Source organism: Heptranchias perlo, chromosome 15, assembly GCF_035084215.1.
Source record: "Heptranchias perlo isolate sHepPer1 chromosome 15, sHepPer1.hap1, whole genome shotgun sequence".
NCBI lineage: Eukaryota > Metazoa > Chordata > Chondrichthyes > Hexanchiformes > Hexanchidae > Heptranchias > Heptranchias perlo.
Genome location: NC_090339.1, coordinates 54,511,319 through 54,528,792, shown reverse-complemented (window position 1 = coordinate 54,528,792; position 17,474 = coordinate 54,511,319). Strand labels below are relative to the sequence as shown.

General features: G+C 44.0%; 1 protein-coding gene across 1 annotated transcript; it reads left to right on the top strand.

The window, feature by feature from the left end:
- Nucleotides 1-13,683: 13,683 nt before the first annotated feature.
- On the top strand, nucleotides 13,684-17,270 carry LOC137333114 (ADP/ATP translocase 1-like). Its single transcript, XM_067997258.1, has 4 exons — nucleotides 13,684-13,965; nucleotides 15,641-16,124; nucleotides 16,209-16,349; nucleotides 16,837-17,270. Exons 1-4 carry the CDS (start codon nucleotides 13,852-13,854, stop codon nucleotides 16,992-16,994), a joined length of 897 nt encoding a protein of 298 aa, XP_067853359.1. The 5' UTR covers nucleotides 13,684-13,851; the 3' UTR covers nucleotides 16,995-17,270.
- The last annotated feature ends 204 nt before the right edge of the window (nucleotides 17,271-17,474 follow it).

Below are 17,474 nucleotides of genomic sequence, written 5' to 3'. Positions count from 1 at the left end.
AGGGCTGATGTTTGAAAACCAAAGTGATACATTTTCGAGAAAGGAGTAGAAGGTTATGCTGATAGGGTTAGACAAAGTAGGGTGGGAGGAGGCTCGCATAAACACCAGCATAGACCTTTTGGGCCGAACGGCCTGTTTCTGTGATGTACATTCTAAGTAATTCTCGAGATTAGAGCTGATCTTGTCCTATGCAAGCCCAGTGCTAGCACTGCCGGTTCCCAAAGCCCGGTTCTCATGTAGCAAGCTGCAACCCAAAGGTGAACCTACTGGGATTCACTAAGGAAGACCCAGTAAAATATGACTGTCAGCCATGATCTAATTGAATAGTAGAACAGGCTCGAGGGGCTGAATGGCCTACTCCTGTTCCTTTGTTTCTATGTTTCTACATTCCTATGTTCTAGAAGGACAAAGGCAGCAGATGCATGGGAACATCACCACCTCCAAGCACCCCTCCAAGTCACACACCATCCTGACTTGAACATATATCGCAGTTCCTTTATCGTCGCTGGGTCACAATTCTGGAACTCCCCACCTAACAGCACCATGGGAGAACCTTCACCACACGGACTGCAGCGGTTCAAGAAGGCGGCTCACCACCACCTTCTCAAGGGCAACCAGGGATGGGCAATAAATGCCAGCCTTGCTAACGACACCCATAGAGGTTATGAACCTACTTTTGAACCCTGGAAAAAGTGAAAGTTAGGCCTCAGAGCTCCTATTGCTCTAGCCGTAGACTTGCTTCATTAACTGTAACCCTTGGTCTTCCCAGCCATCGGGATATGAAAGTTCAAAGTCTGGCCCAATCAATGTTTTATTGTTCATGTACTTTGTATCTAAAGTTGTTTGATAAAGAGAAAGGGTATAGGGAGCGAGCAGAATTGTGGGATTGGACAGCATCCCACAATTGGATGTATTGTGGGATATCGTCCAACAATAAAGGCCTGTGCAGACTTGATAGGTCAAATGGCTTGTTTCTATGCTATAAAATTCAACGATTCTATTCAATAAACATTTCGATAAAATAAAATACTATCTGGAGTCTACCTCACCAGAAACATAACTTTGGTTTAAGGGTAAAATTTGCTGTTCTAAGCACTTTTCATTCATCCCTATTGTATAAAATTCTGATCCATACGTAATACTTCAAAATAAAGTTTTCGTCTGAGGACAATGCTCCCATAATTTCTGGTTATTTGTTCTTTTTTCGTCAGACTTATGGAGTGGAAATTGGACATTGTTGGGCCCGTTTTAAGAACATAAGAGCATAAGAAATAGGAACAGGAGTAGGCCATATAGCCCCTCGAGCCTGCTCTGCCAATCAATAAGATCATGGTTGATCTTCGACCTCAACTCCACTTTCCCGCACGATCCCCATATCCCTTGATTCCCTTAGTGTCCAAAAATCTATCGATCTCAATCTTGAATATACTCAATGACCGAGCATCCACAGCCCTCTGGGGTAGAGAGTTCCAAAGATTCACAACCCTCTGAGTGAAGAAATTCCTCCTCATCTCAGTCCTAAATGGCCGACGCCTTATCCTGCAACCATACCCCCTAGTTCTAGACTCTCCAGCCAGGGGAAACTACCACTCAGCATTTACCCTGTCAAGCCCCCTAAGAATCTTATATGTTTCGATGAGATCACCTCTCATTCTTCTAAACTCTAGAGAGTATAGGCCCATTCTACTCAATCTATCCTCAAAGGACAACCCTCTCATCCCACGAATCAATCTAGAGGAGCAATCGCTCCCCAACTCCCCTCCTCCCCTCATGTTGCTGCTATAGGCTTATCCATAGATGTGCTCTCAGCCATACTGCCCATCATTGTGCTTTCACCATTACCAGTATGAACCCTCCTTCGATATTGAGAGAAGTCCTGGCCAGACTGTGACACTCAAGACTTTGCACTTATCTGCACATTCATGCATGCAGTAAAATTAGAGTGGCATTTGCACATTTTCACCATTGTTGCTGAGTCAGCCTCTTATATAAACAGGAAATTTAGCACCAATGAGTTCTATCATAATTACTGAACTCCCCCCAGTGGAATCAGAGAGCAGAGCTGTATGGGTTTGGAATAGAAAAGAAATTTTTTTAAATGGTCCTAATACATTATCTGAATGGCAGCATGAGCTGGGTAGGCTAAAAGGCCTTATCCCATTCCTGCATTCTTATGGTATTTGTGTTTCTTATATTTTCCCCAAACTATCTTCCTTCCTGTCCAGTGACTCATGCTGGGGTATAGTTCCATGGTGCAAAAAATCGTGGTGGGTTATTTGACCATGGGGGGAGGGAAATCAATGCTGACCCCAATCATGTCCTCACCAGATAGCTACATGTGAATACTTTTCAGAAATTTCTCTGGAAAGCGATCTAGTATGGTGAATCAAGGCTGATTTTTCCCTTCCCTCACCCAAGGACACTGAGGTCCATAACAGCATTTTACTGTCAGCTCAACTGAGATCAAATAACTCAGCACAGACCAGATTTGGAATCTAGGTATGTTCCAGGTTTCCACCAAGGTTCTTTTACCCACTAAACCATCAGAGGAGGGTAATGGTCTTCTACCTTATTAGTTCCATAAGACCCATAAGAGACCATAAGAGATAGGAGCAGGAGTAGGCCATTCAGCCCCTCGAGCCCGTTCCACCATTTAATGAGATCATGGCTGATCTGATTTTTACCTCAACTCCATTTTCCCGCCTTTTCCCCATATCCTTTGACTCCCTTGCTGATCAAAAATTTGTCTAACTCAGCCTTGAATGTATTCAATGACTCGGCCTCCACAGCTTTTTAGGGTAAAGAATTCCAAAGATTCACGACCCTCTGGGAGAAGAAATTCCTCCTCATTTCCATCTTAAACGGGCAACCCCTTATTCTGAGACTATGCCTCCTAGTTTTAGATTCCCCCATGAGGGGTAACATCCACTCAGCATCTACCCTATCAAGTCCCCTCAGAATCTTGTATGTTTCAAATTGTAAATAGTTGAGTCCCAGCACTGATCCCTGCAGCACCCCACTAGTTACAGATTGCCATTTTGAAAATGACCCTTTTATCCCGACTCTTTGTTTTCTGTTCGTTAGCCAATCCTCTATCCATGCCAGTATATTACCCCCAACACCATGAGCTCTTATCTTGTGCAGTAATCTTTTACGTGGCACCTTATTGAATGCCTTTTGGAAATCCAAATATACTGCATCCATTGGTTCCCCTTTATCCACCCTGCCCGTTACTTTCTCAAAGAACTCTAATAAATTTGTCAGACATGATTTCCCCTTCATAAAACCAGGTTGACTCTCCTTGATTGTATTATGAGTCTCCAAATGTCCTGCTACTACTTCCTTAATAATGGATTCTAGCATTTTCCCAATGACAGATGTTAGGCTAACTGGTCTATAGTTACCTGCTTTCTGTCTCACTCCCTTCTTAAATAGGGGTGTTATGTTTGCAGTTTTCCAATCCACTGGGACCTTTCCAGAATCTAGTGAATTTTGGAAGATTACAACCAATGCATCCACTATCTCTGTAGCCACTTCCTTTAAGACCCTCGGATGCAAGCCATCAGGTCCAGGGGACTTGTCAGCTTTTACACCCATTAGTTTTTCTCTAGTGATAGTGACTGTTTTTAGTTCCTCCCTCCCCTTTGCCCCTTGATTTTCTACTATTATTGGTATATTATTAGTGTCTTCTACTGTGAAGACAGATACAAAATATCTGTTCAATTCCTCTGCCATTTCCTTGTTTTCCATTATTAAATCCCCAGTCTCATCCTCTAAGGGACCAATGTTTACTTTAGCTACCCTCTTCCTTTTTATATACTTGTAGAAGCTTTTACTGTCAGTTTTTTATATTTCTTGCTAGTTTACTCTCATAATTTATTTTCTCCCTCTTTATTATTCTTTTAGTCATCCTTTGCTGGTTTTTAAAGTTTTCCAATCTTCGGGCTTACCAGTAATCTTTGCCATGTTGTATGCTTTTTCTTTTAACCTGATACCATCCTTGACTTCCTTAGTTAGCCATGGTTGGTTCATCCTTTTTGTGGAGTCTTTCCTCCTCACAGGGATATATTTTTGTTGCGAGTCATAAAATATCTTTTTAAATGTTTGCCACTGCTTATCCACCATCATACCATCTAATCTTTTTACCCAGTCCACTTTAGCCAATTCCGCCCTCATTCCTTTATAATTCCTTTTATACTGGCCTCAAATGGCTGTTTACACCATCAGTTCACGAGACACTGGTCTCCGCTGGAAACCCCGCAGTACACATGCTGGATTCATTAAATTGGGCAGCCAGGAAATCTGTTTTCCACCTAGTCTTGCTGATGGTGGGGGTTTAACACATCCAGCAAGTGTGGCACCAGCCACATGAGACCCCACACTACAGGAGTCACTGGTGTTGACAACCCCTCAAACCGCAGTGTAAAAGCAGCTATCATTATTTTTTAAGCTCTTCTGTCATTTTTCACTGGTACACTCAGTTTCAGGGCTGGGCTACATTACATTGTTTACACAAGCACAACGATGGTTACATTACACTGATACAGTGTTATCTCCTTGGTAATACACAAATATCATTCCTCTGCTATGACAGGACATGTTGTTCAGTCTGGTTCTTTTCTGGTTTCCCAGTTTGTCTGGTTTGGGTGTAATTTTAATCATATGTGTGATCAGGGTTATGGTTTGCTAGGCTAACTACCATTTTGCAGACTTTGATCTAGTTGTTTGTACGTTACCTTTCCCTGTTTTAATACTCTTTTTTTATTCTGTTTCTTTCTAGTCTTTGTTTTGGTTATCATCAGTTTTGTTTCCACTGGGGCTGTGGGTGAAGTGATGGTATTAACAGCTCCTTGTGATCTATTCTAACCATCTCATCCCCTGTTTTCGGGCAGAACTTTGTAGGAAGGGAAACCACACCAATAAGAATTTAATTCAGTCCTGTTTCCTTACCTCTCGGGCTGCAAAGAAAGGGGAGGGAGATGGAATTATTTTATGACTGGTTTGTTTTTGACTGCATTTTTACTGTTGGGTTTTTTTAGAGGAATGTGTAAGATTACATTGTTACATCAGGTGAACTGATTACAGCCTAGAAATTACTATTCAGTGCATTCATTTGAATGGGGTGATACCTGCATTAAAATAAAAGACAGGAAAGAGAACTAAGCCCACTCCCAATATGTCAACTTACAAAGCAAAAGCACCAAGTTGACTGGGTCATATTCTCAGGAGTCAAGATTCTAGACTTACATTTATATACACCTTAATGACCCAAAGTGCTACACGTAAAATAAATTATTTTAAAGTACAATCACTGTTCTTATGTAGTAGCTAAATGCGCTAGCCATTTCACAAATAGAGAAAACTTTCAAATTGCGTTAGGGTAAATGACACATTAAACTGTTTTTGGTGGTGTTTGTTGAGTAAGGAATAGTTGCCATGACACTGAGAGGACTCCCTGCTCTTTTTCAAAGAAGGAAAGACTTGCATTTATATTGCACCTTTCGTGACCTCAAGATGTCCCAAAGTGCTTCACCGCCAATGAAGTACTTTTGAAATGTAATAATGTGAGGAAAAGCAAAAAGCCAAAAAGTGTTGTTGACTGAATGATAAGTGTTAGCCAGGACAACTTCCCTGCTCGTTCAAGAATAGATACATTTTTAAGTCCACGTGAGAAGTAGGGCCTCAACTTAGCATCTCATCTGAAGGGCAGCACTTCTGACAATGCAACATCAATACTGCACTGAAGTGACAACCTAGATTATATGCTCAAGCCTCCAGAGTGGGGCTTAAACTCACAAACATCTGACTCACATGCAAGAAAGCTACCACTGATCCAACGATGACACCTTAATACCATGGGATCTTTAACAAGCACCTCAACTGTAGGACAGCACCCATTGCAGCATTCATTGGCACAGCAATAGAATGATAGCATTGATTATGGGCCAGATTTTGCTGTCAAAATAATGGTGAGGCTAATGGCATCACTATTATTTATGCGTAAATGGCACAGCAACTTCAGGTGAGGGGCAGATTCGCGGTTAAATGGGACTATCCAAAAGTTGCTGTCCGAGTTGCGCTGCTTCACCATTAGCTTCATGAAAATGGCATCTTTGCTGTCTGCCTCACCATTGACATGCATTGAATGGTGTAAAGTATTTGTGCAGCAGATATGAAGTAAAAGTGCCGGAGATATTTAGGGCTAGTAATTACAAGTGCAAGTACACTTTGAACAACATGATAAGTGTTCATGACTGGCAATCAACCTCTCTAGCACTGAAAATTAACTATTACAAGTGTGGAGTCTCATTCCTTCAGGTTTTGAGTTTTTCAGGGAGATTTTAAAAATGTCAAATTGTAAATTTAATTTTTTTTTTCCACTTTTGCTTTCTCCCTCCTTTAATCCAATCTTTCTTTCCCATTCTTTATTTCTCTTTCTGTACCTGATTTGACATTGAATTCACCCTCCTTCTCAGTCCTTCCACTGTTTATTTCCCAATCCTTCAATCTCACTGGTTAAGGAGATACCCTGTTGGTTGCCCTGTTCACTCAGGTCCCAGATGCCCGGTTTCCTGAGCAGCACTGTTATCAGCTTGCACTATCAGCAACTTTGTGGGCAAAAATGTTTTGAGCTGTAGGGTGCAGGGGCAAGTCTAATTAACGACAGACTCTGTTAGATGCCCTGGTGCAGCAAAATCTGGCCTGATATATTTTAAGTCCTGAAGTGAGATTAGAACTCACAATTTTCTAACTTAGAGGCAAGAGTGCAGCCAACTGATCTATAAAAATTCCAATAACACTCAAATGGAAAATAGAAAGATGAAAAACCAAGATTAACTTAAAATAGCACTGTGGATAAGGACCCCTTGGAAGCTGACATCACATGGGAACAAGGAACAGTAGTTAACAAAAAAGAGAATTGGTCCAGAATTTACTGTGAAAATAATGATGAGGCTAACAGCGGTGTCTCATTCCTTGGTCCCTTAGAGGCTGAGATCGGAGAAATTATAATGGGGAATCAGGAAATGGCAGATTCGTTAAACAAATATTTTGTATTTGTCTTCACTGTAGAAGACACAAAAAGCATACCAAAAATAGTAGGGAACCAATGGATAAATGAGAGTGAGGAACTTAAAACAATTAATATCACTGGAGAAAAAGTACTGGACAAACTACTGGGACAAATCCACTGGACCTGATGGCCTACACCCTAGGGTTCTAAACGAGGTGGCTGCAGAGATAGTGGATGTATTGGTTATGATCTTCCAAAATTCATTAGATTCGGGAACGGTCCCAGTGGACTGGAAGGTAGCAAGTGTTACCCCGCTATTCAAGAAGGGAGAAAGAAAACAGGGAAATAGGGACCTGTTAGCCTGACATCGGTTGTCGGGAAAATGCTGGAATCCATTATTAAGGAAGTGGTAACAGGGCACTTAGAAAAGCATAATATGATTAGGCAGAGTCAACATGGTTTAATGAAATAACCTGCTCACTGATGCTCAGTTTGGGTTCCGCCAGGACCACTTGGCTCCAGACCTCATTACAGCCTTGGTCCAAACACGGACAAAAGAGCTGAATTCCAGAGGTGATGTGAAAGTGACTGCCCTTGACATCAAGGCAGCATTTGACCGAGTGTGGCACCAAGGAGCCCTAGTAAAATTGAAGTCAATGGGAATCAGGGGGAAAAGTCTCCAGTGGCTGGAGTCATACCTAGCACAAAGGAAGATGGTAGTGGTTGTTGGAGGCCAATCATCTCAGCCCCAGGACATTGTTGCAGGAGTTCCTCAAGGCAGTGTCCTAGGCCCAACCATCTTCAGCTGCTTCATCAATGACCTTCCCTCCATTATAAGGTCAGAAATGGGGATGTTCGCTGATGACTGCACAGTGTTCAGTTCCATTCGCAACCCCTCAGATAATGAAGCAGTCCGTGCCCACATGCAGCAAGACCTGGACAACATCCAGGCTTGGGCTGATAAGTGGCAAGTAACATTTGTGCCAGACAAGTGTTAGGCAATGACCATCTCCAACATGAGAGAGTCTAACCACCTCCCTTTGACATTCAACGGCATTACCATTGTTGAATCCCCCACCATCAACATCCTGCGGGTCACCATTGACCAGAAACTTAACTGGACCAGCCATATAAATACTGTGTACACAAGAGCAGGTTAGAAGCTGAGTGACTCACCTCCTGACTCCCCAAAGCCTTTCCACTATCTGTAAGGCACAAGTCAGAAGTGTGATGGAATACTCTCCACTTGCCTGGATGAGTGCAGCTCCAACAACACTCAAGAAGCTCGACACCATCCAGGACAAAGCAGCCCGCTTGATTGGCACCCCATCCACCACCCTAAACTTTCACTCCCTTCACCACTGGTGTACTGTGGCTGCAGTGTGTACCATCCACAGGATGCACTACAGCCAAGGCTTCTTCACAGCACCTCCCAAACCCACGACCTCTACCACCTAGAAGGACAAGGGCAGCTGCTCTTGTCCTTCTAGGTGGTAGAGGTCACGGGTTTGGGAGATGCCGTCAAAGAAGCCTTGGCGAGTGGCTACAATGCATCCTGTGGATGGTACACACTGCAGCCACTGTGCACTGGTGGTGAAGGGAGTGAATGTTTAGGGTGGTGGATGGGGTGCTAATCAAGTGGGATGCTTTGTCCTAGATGGTGTTGAGCTTCTTGAGTGTTGTTGGAGCTGTATTCATCCAGGCAAGTGGAGAGTATTCCATCACACTCCTGACTTGTGCCTTGTAGATGGTGGAAAGGCTTTGGGGAGTCAAAAGTTGAGTCACTCGCTGCAGAATACCCAGCCTCTGACCTGCTCTGGAAGCCATACTATTTAGATGGCTGGTCCAGTTAAATTTCTGGTCAATGGTGACCCCCAGGATGTTGATGGTGGGGGATTCGGTGATAATAATGCCGTTGAATGTTAAGGGGAGGTGGTTAGACCCTCTCTTGTTGGTGATGGTCATTGCCTAGCACTTGTCTGGTGCAAGTGTTACTTGCCACTTATCAGCCCAAGCCTGGATGTTGTCCAGGTCTTGCTGCATGCGGGCACGTACAGCTTCATTGTTTGAGGGGTTACGAATGGAACTGAACACTGTGCAATCATCAGTGAACATCCCCATTTCTGACCTTATGATGGAGGGAAGGTCATTGATGAAGCAGCTGAAGATGGTTGGGCCTAGGACACTGCCCTGAGGAACTCCTGCAGCAATGTCCTGGGGCTGAGATGATTGGCCTCCAACAACCACTACCATCTTTCTTTGTGCTAGGTATGACTCCAGCCACTGGAGACTTTTCCCCCTGATTCCCATTGATTTCAATTTTACTAGGGCTCCTTGGTGCCATACTCGGTCAAATGCTGCCTTGATGTCAAGGGCAGTAACTCTCACCTCACCTCTGGAATTCAGCTCTTTTGTCCATGTTTGGACCAAGGCTGTAATGAGGTCTGGAGCTGAGTGGTCCTGGCGGCACTCAAACTGAGCATCGGTGAGCAGGTTATTGGTGAGTAAGTGCCGCTTGATAGCACTGTTGAAGACACCTTCCATCACTTTGCTGATGATTGAGAGTAGACTGATGGGGCGGTAGTTGGCCGGATTGGATTTGTCCTGCTTTTTGTGGACAGGACATACCTGGGCAATTTTCCACATTGTCGGGTAGATGCCAGTGTTGTAGCTGTACTGGAACAGCTTTGCTAGAGGCGCAGCTAGTTCTGGAGCACAGGTCTTCAGTACTACAGCCGGGATGTTGTCGGGGCCCATAGCCTTTGCTGTATCCAATGCACTCAGCCATTTCTTGATATCACGTGGAGTGATTCGAATTGGCTGAAGACTGGTTTCTGTGATGGTGGGGATATCTGGAGGAGGCCGAGATGGATCAGCCACTCGGCACTTCTGACTGAAGATGGTTGCAAACGCTTCAGCCTTGTCTTTTGCACTCACTTGCTGAATTCCGCCATCATTGAGGTTGGGGATGTTTACAGAGCCTCCTCCTCCCGTTAGTTGTTTAATTGTCCACCACCATTCACGACTGGATGCGGCAAGACTGCAGAGCTTTGATCTGATCTGTTGGTTGTGGAATTTCTTAACTCTGTCTATTGCATGTTGTTTCCGCTGTTTAGCATGCATGTAGTCCTGGGTTGTAGCTTCACCAGGTTGGCACCTCATTTTTAGGTACGCCTGGTGCTGCTCCTAGTATGCTCTTCTACACTCCTCGTTGAACCAGGGTTCATCCCCTGGCTTGTTGGTAACGGTAGATTGAGGAATATGCAGGGCCATGAGGTTACAGATTGTGCTGGAATACAATTCTGCTGCTGCTGATGGCCCACAGCGCCTCATGGATGCCCAGTTTTGAGCTGCTAGATCTGTTCTGAATCTATCCCATTTCGCACGGTGGTAGTGCCACGCAACACATTGGATGGTATCCTCAGTGCGAAGACGGGACTTAATCTCCATGAGGACTGTGCGATGGTCACTCCTACCAATACTGTCATGGACAGATGCATTAAACAAGGTAAGGGCTCATGGGGTTGAGGTTAATATATTGGCATGGATAGAGGATAGGCTAAAGGACAGAAAACAGAGAGTAGGAATAAATGGGTCATTCCCAGTCTGTAACTAGTGGGGTGCCACAAGGGGATCGGTGCTTGGGCCTCAGCTATTTACAATCTATGTTAATGACTTAGATGAAGGGACCGAGTGCAACGTATCCAAGTTTGCTGATGATACAAAGCTAGGTGGCAAAGCAAGCTGTGAGGAGAACACAAAGAGTCTGCAAAGGGATATAGACAGGTTAAGTGAGTGGACGGGAAGGTGGCAGATGCCATATAATGTGGGGAAATGTGAAGTTATTCACTTTGGTAGGAAGAATAGAAAAACAGAATATTGTTTAAATGGTGAGAAACTATTAAATGTTGTTTTTTCAGAGAGACGTGGGTATGCTCGTACAAGAAACTCAAAAAGTTAGTATGCAGGTACAGCAGGCAATTAGGAAAGCAAATGGCATGTTGGCCTTTATTGCAAAGGGGTTGGAGTACAAGAGTAAGGAAGTCTTACTACAGTTGTACAGGGCTTTAGTGAGACCTCACCTGGAGTACTGCGTACAGTTTTAGTCTCCTTATCTAAGGATGGATTTACTTGCCTTGGTGACGGTGCAACAAAAGTTCACTGGATTAATTCCAGGGATGAGAGGGTTGTCCTATGAAGAGAGGTTGAGTAGAATGGGCCTATACTCTCTGGAGTTTAGAAGAATGAGAAGTGATCTCATTGAAACATATAAGATTATGAGGGGGCTTGACAGGGTAGATGCTGAGAGATTCTTTCTCCTGGCTAGGGGGGCATAGTCGCAGGATAAGGTGTCGGCCATTCAAGACTGAGGTGAGAAGGAATTTCTTCACGCAGAGGGTTGTGAATCTTTGGAATTCTCTACCCGAGAGGGCTGTGGATGCTGAGTCATTTGCAGTTGATACAAAACTTGGAAGGCTGGTAAACAGTGAGGAGGATAGTGATAGACTTCAAGAGGATATAGACAGGCTGGTGGAATGGGCGGACACCTGGCAGATGAAATTTAACGCAGAAACATGCAAAGTGATTCATTTCGGTAGGAAGAACGAGGAGAGACAATATAAACTAGAGGGCACAATTCAAAAAGGAGTACAGGAACAGAGAAATCTGGGGGTATATGTGCACAAATCGTTGAAGGTGGCAGGGCAGGTTGAGAAAGCAGTTAAAAAAGCATACGGGATCCTGGGCTTTATAAATAGAAGCATAGAGTACAAAAGTATAAAACACTGGTTCGGCCACAACTGGAGTATTGTGTCCAGTTTTGGGCACCGCACTTTAGAAAAGATGTGAAGGCCTTAGAGTCGGTGCAGAAGAGTTTAACTAGAATGATTCCAGGGATGAGGGACTTTAGTTACGTGGATAGACTGGAGAAGCTGGGGTTGTTCTCCATGGAACAGAGGCGGTTGCGAGGGGATTTGATAGAGGTATTCAAAATCATGAAGGTTCCAGACAGAGTAGGTAGAGAGAAACTGTTCCCATTGGCGGAAGGGTCAAGAACCAGAGGACAAAGATTTAAGGTGATTGGCAAAAGAACCAAAGGTGACATGAGGAAAAACGTTTTTACACAGTGAGTGGTTAGAATCTGTAATGCACTGCCCAAGGGGGTGATGGAGGCAGATTCAATCATGACCTTCAAAAGGGAACTAGATAAGTTATTGAAAGGAAAAAATTTGCAGGACTACGGGGAGAGGGCGGTGGAGTAGGACTAGTTGGATTGCTCTCGCATAGAGCCGGTTTGGACTCGAAATGCCAAATGGCCTCCTTCCGTGCTGTATCCTTTCTATGTTTTTATGATTCTATGAGTATATCCAAGGCTGAGATAGATAGATATTTGGACTCTCGGGGAATCAAGGGATATGGGGATCAGGTGGGAAAGTAGAGTTGAGGTCGAAGATCAGCCATGATCTGATTGAATGGTGGAGCAGGCTCGAGGGGCCGGATGGCCAACTCCTGCAGATTTTTCTTTAAAAATAAATAAATAAAGTGAAAATTTTGAAAAACTTTTTCTTTCTGACTCTTTTGTGTCTCTCTCTTAATCCAATCTTTCTTTCCTTTTCTTTACTTTGCTTTCTGTACCTGATTTGACATTGAATTCACTTCTAACGTACACTTCCTGGTTCTGACACTGTGCTTTTTATTAACAATTCTTCAGCTGATTGGCTGAGGAGATACACAGTTGCTTGCCCTGTTCACACAAGTCTCAGGTGCCCTGTTTGGATCTCTAACTCACAACAACTTCCAGCGCAAAAGCTCATGAAAAATCTACGAGCAAGGGCAAGGGCAAGTGCAAGCGTAACGAACAGCAGGCGCAGTTCCTTCCTCACTCAGTAAATCCTGGCCCACTGGTGTGGAGAAGACTAGTGCATGTCTTGGGCACTACTTACACGACTTGACCCAATAGGCTAAATGTAATCACATATTAGCAGTCAACATTCAAACCGACAGTCACCACTAGCATAAAACAAAACGTAAAACAGAAGAAATCCACACTTGCACTGTTAAACTTTTTTTAAAAAATAGGTTTTAAAAAGCACCAATCTGTTCCAGAGGCTCAAAAATTAAGAATGGACACGACTCTAATTTCCTTCTTGCGCTTTACGCTCTTTAATTAGATTACGATCTCGTAATCACTAAATTACACGCAATGCTTTAGAAATAAGTTTTTTTAAAAATTAGCGGTTCGGCTGCTTGAAGATCATCAAAAAAAGGGCACAAGGGAAAACGCAACCTTGTCGCAATGTGACCTTTGGATGTGTGACCGATTCCCTCCCTTATTGATTTGGAGCTTTTCTCAATGGTCACGATAACATTGTGGCAAACTTTCATTGAATAGATTGTTGCTGTTGGGAGTTCAGTGCCGGGGACCAGACAGGGGGCGGGGGCGGGGGCGGGAGAGGATTTTATTTTTTGTAACACTTTTTTTTTTGTTACTTAGTAACCTCGCGCCCATCTGGGACAATGGAACAGCTGACGGGAGTGCGCGAGCCCACCCCGGGACCTGTCAATCACACGGCAAGGAGCGCCGCCGCCGCCCAATCAGCGGCGCCGCTGCCGCGCCCCTGCACGCTCGCGCGCTCTCGCGGTAGCTGCGCCTCTTTAAAGCTTCTCTTCCGCTGCAAAATCGGCCATTTCGTCGGCGCCGGCAGAAATTAAGTGGCGGGTTGTGTGTTTTTTTTAAATATAGGAGCGCCAACTTTTAAGCCCGTTCTGTAAAAAAAAAATTAAGAGAAGACAAAACAAGTATTTCAAGCAACTCGAGAGGGTGGGAAAAAGAAAACGAAATGGCGTCCGACAGGCTTATAGGTTTCGCCAAGGATTTCCTTGCAGGCGGTGTGGCTGCTGCTATTTCCAAAACGGCTGTGGCTCCCATCGAGAGAGTGAAGCTTCTGCTGCAGGTAAGGGATTCTGCCGGAGAGTCACTTTCTTGGACCATTTGTGCAGATTAAAATGTTGCGGCTGTTGGGCTTTTGCCGCAGTGTCAAAGCAAACTGCTAGTTATCGAGACGTCTGCGTGATTATAAATGAGACTTGAAGTTGTTTCCAATCCGGTTTATTTTTTTCCTCCATTGGATCAAGTCTTAAGCAGATGTAAAATGGAGCTCTCTCCTCCTCCCCTCCCAGAAAACGAATGTGATCTAGTCAATGCGGGCAATGAGTATCTGTTCAGCATAAATACAAATGGCCATTTTTATTTTTGAATACATTGACCATAATTCGAAACAAATTCTCTTTGGGGGGCAAAAAAAATTCACGCAAAAAATGCGACTTGTAAAGCAGTCAAGGTCGTGACAAGGAGAAGGAGCGCGGCCTGTTGACTTACGGCCAAGTATTAGTGATGTGTTCCGACGAAGGGTCTTCAACCTGCAACGTTAACTTTCTTTCTCTGCAGACGCCGCCTGACTTGCTGAGCTTCTCCAGCATTTTGTTTTCTTTCAGATTTCCAGCATCCGCAGTATTTTTTTCTTATGGTTTTTTTTAAAATCATTGATGAAGGTAGAGCCGATGGAAGCCCTTTTTGCAATCGTCACACCCGCAGGCTCCCCTTCCTGAATCCGAAACCGGATGAGATATTTGAAGGGAAGTTTCCCCAATGATAAAAGGACCCGAGGGGGTGCATTTGCAACACAAAGCCCAGTGGTCTTTTCCCTTTTAAAGATGGGCAGTAGCGAGGGGGCCAGGGGACCGGGTGAAGCTAAAGGTAAGATGCCCCCGGACTAAGTTTCCGAACCATTGCGCCGAAGTAACGCAACCACTGACCGCGTGTGGATACCGCCATTCTGCACCATTGCGGAAACCCAGGAGGGCCGGCAGGGATCACTCTCGTTTTAGAAGTCCGGTTCTCGTCCTGTTGAAATTTAGAAACCTTAAATACCCTTGTTCCTCCCGGAAAGTGTTCTATTGCAAGGCAACGTTTGCTATTTGGCGCGGTAACTAAATTTTCAACTATCTAGCTGCCGGTGTTGAGGCCATAGCTGCACCGCACAAGCATGTTTCCTGGTTATGCATCTTGTATTGCAGAAGTGGATTTTCATTCTCAATCGCGTTAGCCGAGTGCACGATTAATTGTATGCAAAATCTGACCTTTTTAACACTACAATAAGACCGTGTAACTTCAGTACTCGAAGGTCATCTTGAAGAACGAATTCATTGCAATGGTTAACTCGATGCTCTTGCGCACTAGTACTAAAACGCATCTTCCAGGTGCAGAAGAGTTTTTTTGTACGATCTCTGCCAGGCCTCAGGGTCACCCTGTCGAATAGTGCTTATGGGTGGGCTTTGATGTATGGGCACCTGAGGTGCAGTTCAGTCATGAATCCCAGAGACATCCAACAGCCTACTACATAGGCTTGGATGAAGAAGCCCATTTGATCTTTCAGGATGTAACCCTACAGTTTTCCTGTTACAGCATCTAGCTGTTTCCATTCTAGTGTGGCTGGCAGAGGTGAAAGTTGGTCTCACTCATGTAGTATCAGTTTGGGTATTTCACTCCTAGGTCATGGGTGTGTAACTGGATTTGATTTATTTAAATAACCACTGATTACCCAGCTAATTTGTTTTATCTCCTTACAGGTACAACATGCAAGCAAACAGATAGCAGTAGAAATGCAATACAAAGGGATCATTGACTGTGTTGTACGCATCCCAAAAGAGCAAGGTTTCTTGTCCTTCTGGCGTGGTAATTTGGCCAATGTGATCAGATACTTCCCCACCCAGGCCCTCAACTTTGCTTTCAAAGATGTGTACAAACAGTTTTTCCTTGGCGGTGTTGACAAGAATCAGTTCTGGCGTTACTTCGCTGGTAACTTGGCTTCTGGTGGTGCTGCTGGTGCTACATCTCTCTGCTTTGTCTACCCCCTTGATTTTGCCCGAACACGTCTGGCCGCTGATGTTGGGAAGTCTGCAGCAGAAAGGGAGTTCTCGGGATTGGGTAACTGTCTTACCAAGATCTTCAAGTCGGATGGTGTTAAAGGGTTGTACCAGGGCTTCAATGTGTCTGTACAAGGCATCATCATCTACAGAGCTGCATACTTTGGCATCTATGATACTGCTAAGGGTAAGCATTGAAACTTCTTGTTCATGTATTTGATATGAGCTGCATCTTTTTAAATTTCTAATGTGTTGCCACTTTTTTTCCCAGGGATGCTCCCAGATCCAAAGAATACCCACATTATGATCAGTTGGATGATAGCTCAGACTGTAACAGCTGTTGCTGGTGTGACTTCCTATCCATTTGACACTGTACGCCGTCGTATGATGATGCAGTCCGGTCGGAGAGGAGGTAGGTTGAAAGCGGATCCCTGGACATAAGGCATTCTATTCCTATTCAAGAGTTTAGCTGTAAATTGAACTGGATATCATATTCAGCATTACATCCTTAATACTCAGTTGGCACCTATAACCTCTACAAATGTTTAGACTGTATGCAGCTTTCTTACTTTGCTGTTCAGGCTGAGTGGAGGGGCAACAACCTAACTGTTATGGGAGGCCCAAAGGAATGATTTGGCAGAGTACTTCGTTCAAAGTACACACTGGTTAGGATTGGTAGCATGTTTTAGGCAGTGCTTGCACTGCACCATTGCATGATGAGATTCCATAGGGTGAGAAATAGTATTGATTCTCTTTTTTATATAAATGCGATATTGCAAGTAGTCCCTAAGCTTTGCTTCCCCTTAGGCACACCAGAGTAACATTTGAAAAACTTAATGGAAACTTCCAAAGTTCGTTTAGAAAGAGGTGGCCAAGTTAATTGTGTTTTCTGCTTTCAGCTGATATCATGTATAAAGGAACAATTGACTGCTGGAAGAAGATCCTTCGGGATGAGGGTGGCAATGCTTTCTTCAAGGGTGCCTGGTCCAATGTGCTCAGAGGCATGGGTGGTGCTTTTGTGCTGGTCTTGTACGATGAATTCAAGAAGTTTGTCTAAATGGTCACAGACGTCAATGTTGTGTGAACCAGTGTTGTACTTGTAACATATCTTGTACATTCATGGACTTTGTCAGATTACACCTATTTATGGGGACCCATCTGGTATCTTTCTGCAGGTTTGGGTTGTGAAGTGACCATGTTAAGTGACCACAATCATTCCCTGTATACTTAGTATCATTCCATACTGATGGGACTAAATCACTTCATCCAGCCGGTCTGCTCTTTTTAAATTACTGTAACTAAAGAAAAAAAATAAAATTGACAGTGTAAATGATTGCAGTCTTTATTCATGTTTCAGTAGCATCCACACATTTGAGCGAGAATTTAGAAATTATCTTTAGTTCTGCAGGACCAGATCCAATTGCACAGTGGAGTAACCTCCCCTGTGCTGCTGATAGTACTGTTTCAGAATTCTAAGGGTGACTGTTTACTATTTCACCTGAAGGTGCTCACTGATGCAATTCTGCAGATACCTTCT

Bases quoted from the DNA above. Each gene is read 5' to 3' on its own strand.
- LOC137333114 (XM_067997258.1), top strand. From the start codon at position 13,852: ATGGCGTCCGACAGGCTTATAGGTTTCGCCAAGGATTTCCTTGCAGGC. The intron at 13,966-15,640 runs GTAAGGGATTCT...ATCTCCTTACAG, and splicing joins GAGTGAAGCTTCTGCTGCAG to GTACAACATGCAAGCAAACA. The intron at 16,350-16,836 runs GTAGGTTGAAAG...TTCTGCTTTCAG, and splicing joins GCAGTCCGGTCGGAGAGGAG to CTGATATCATGTATAAAGGA.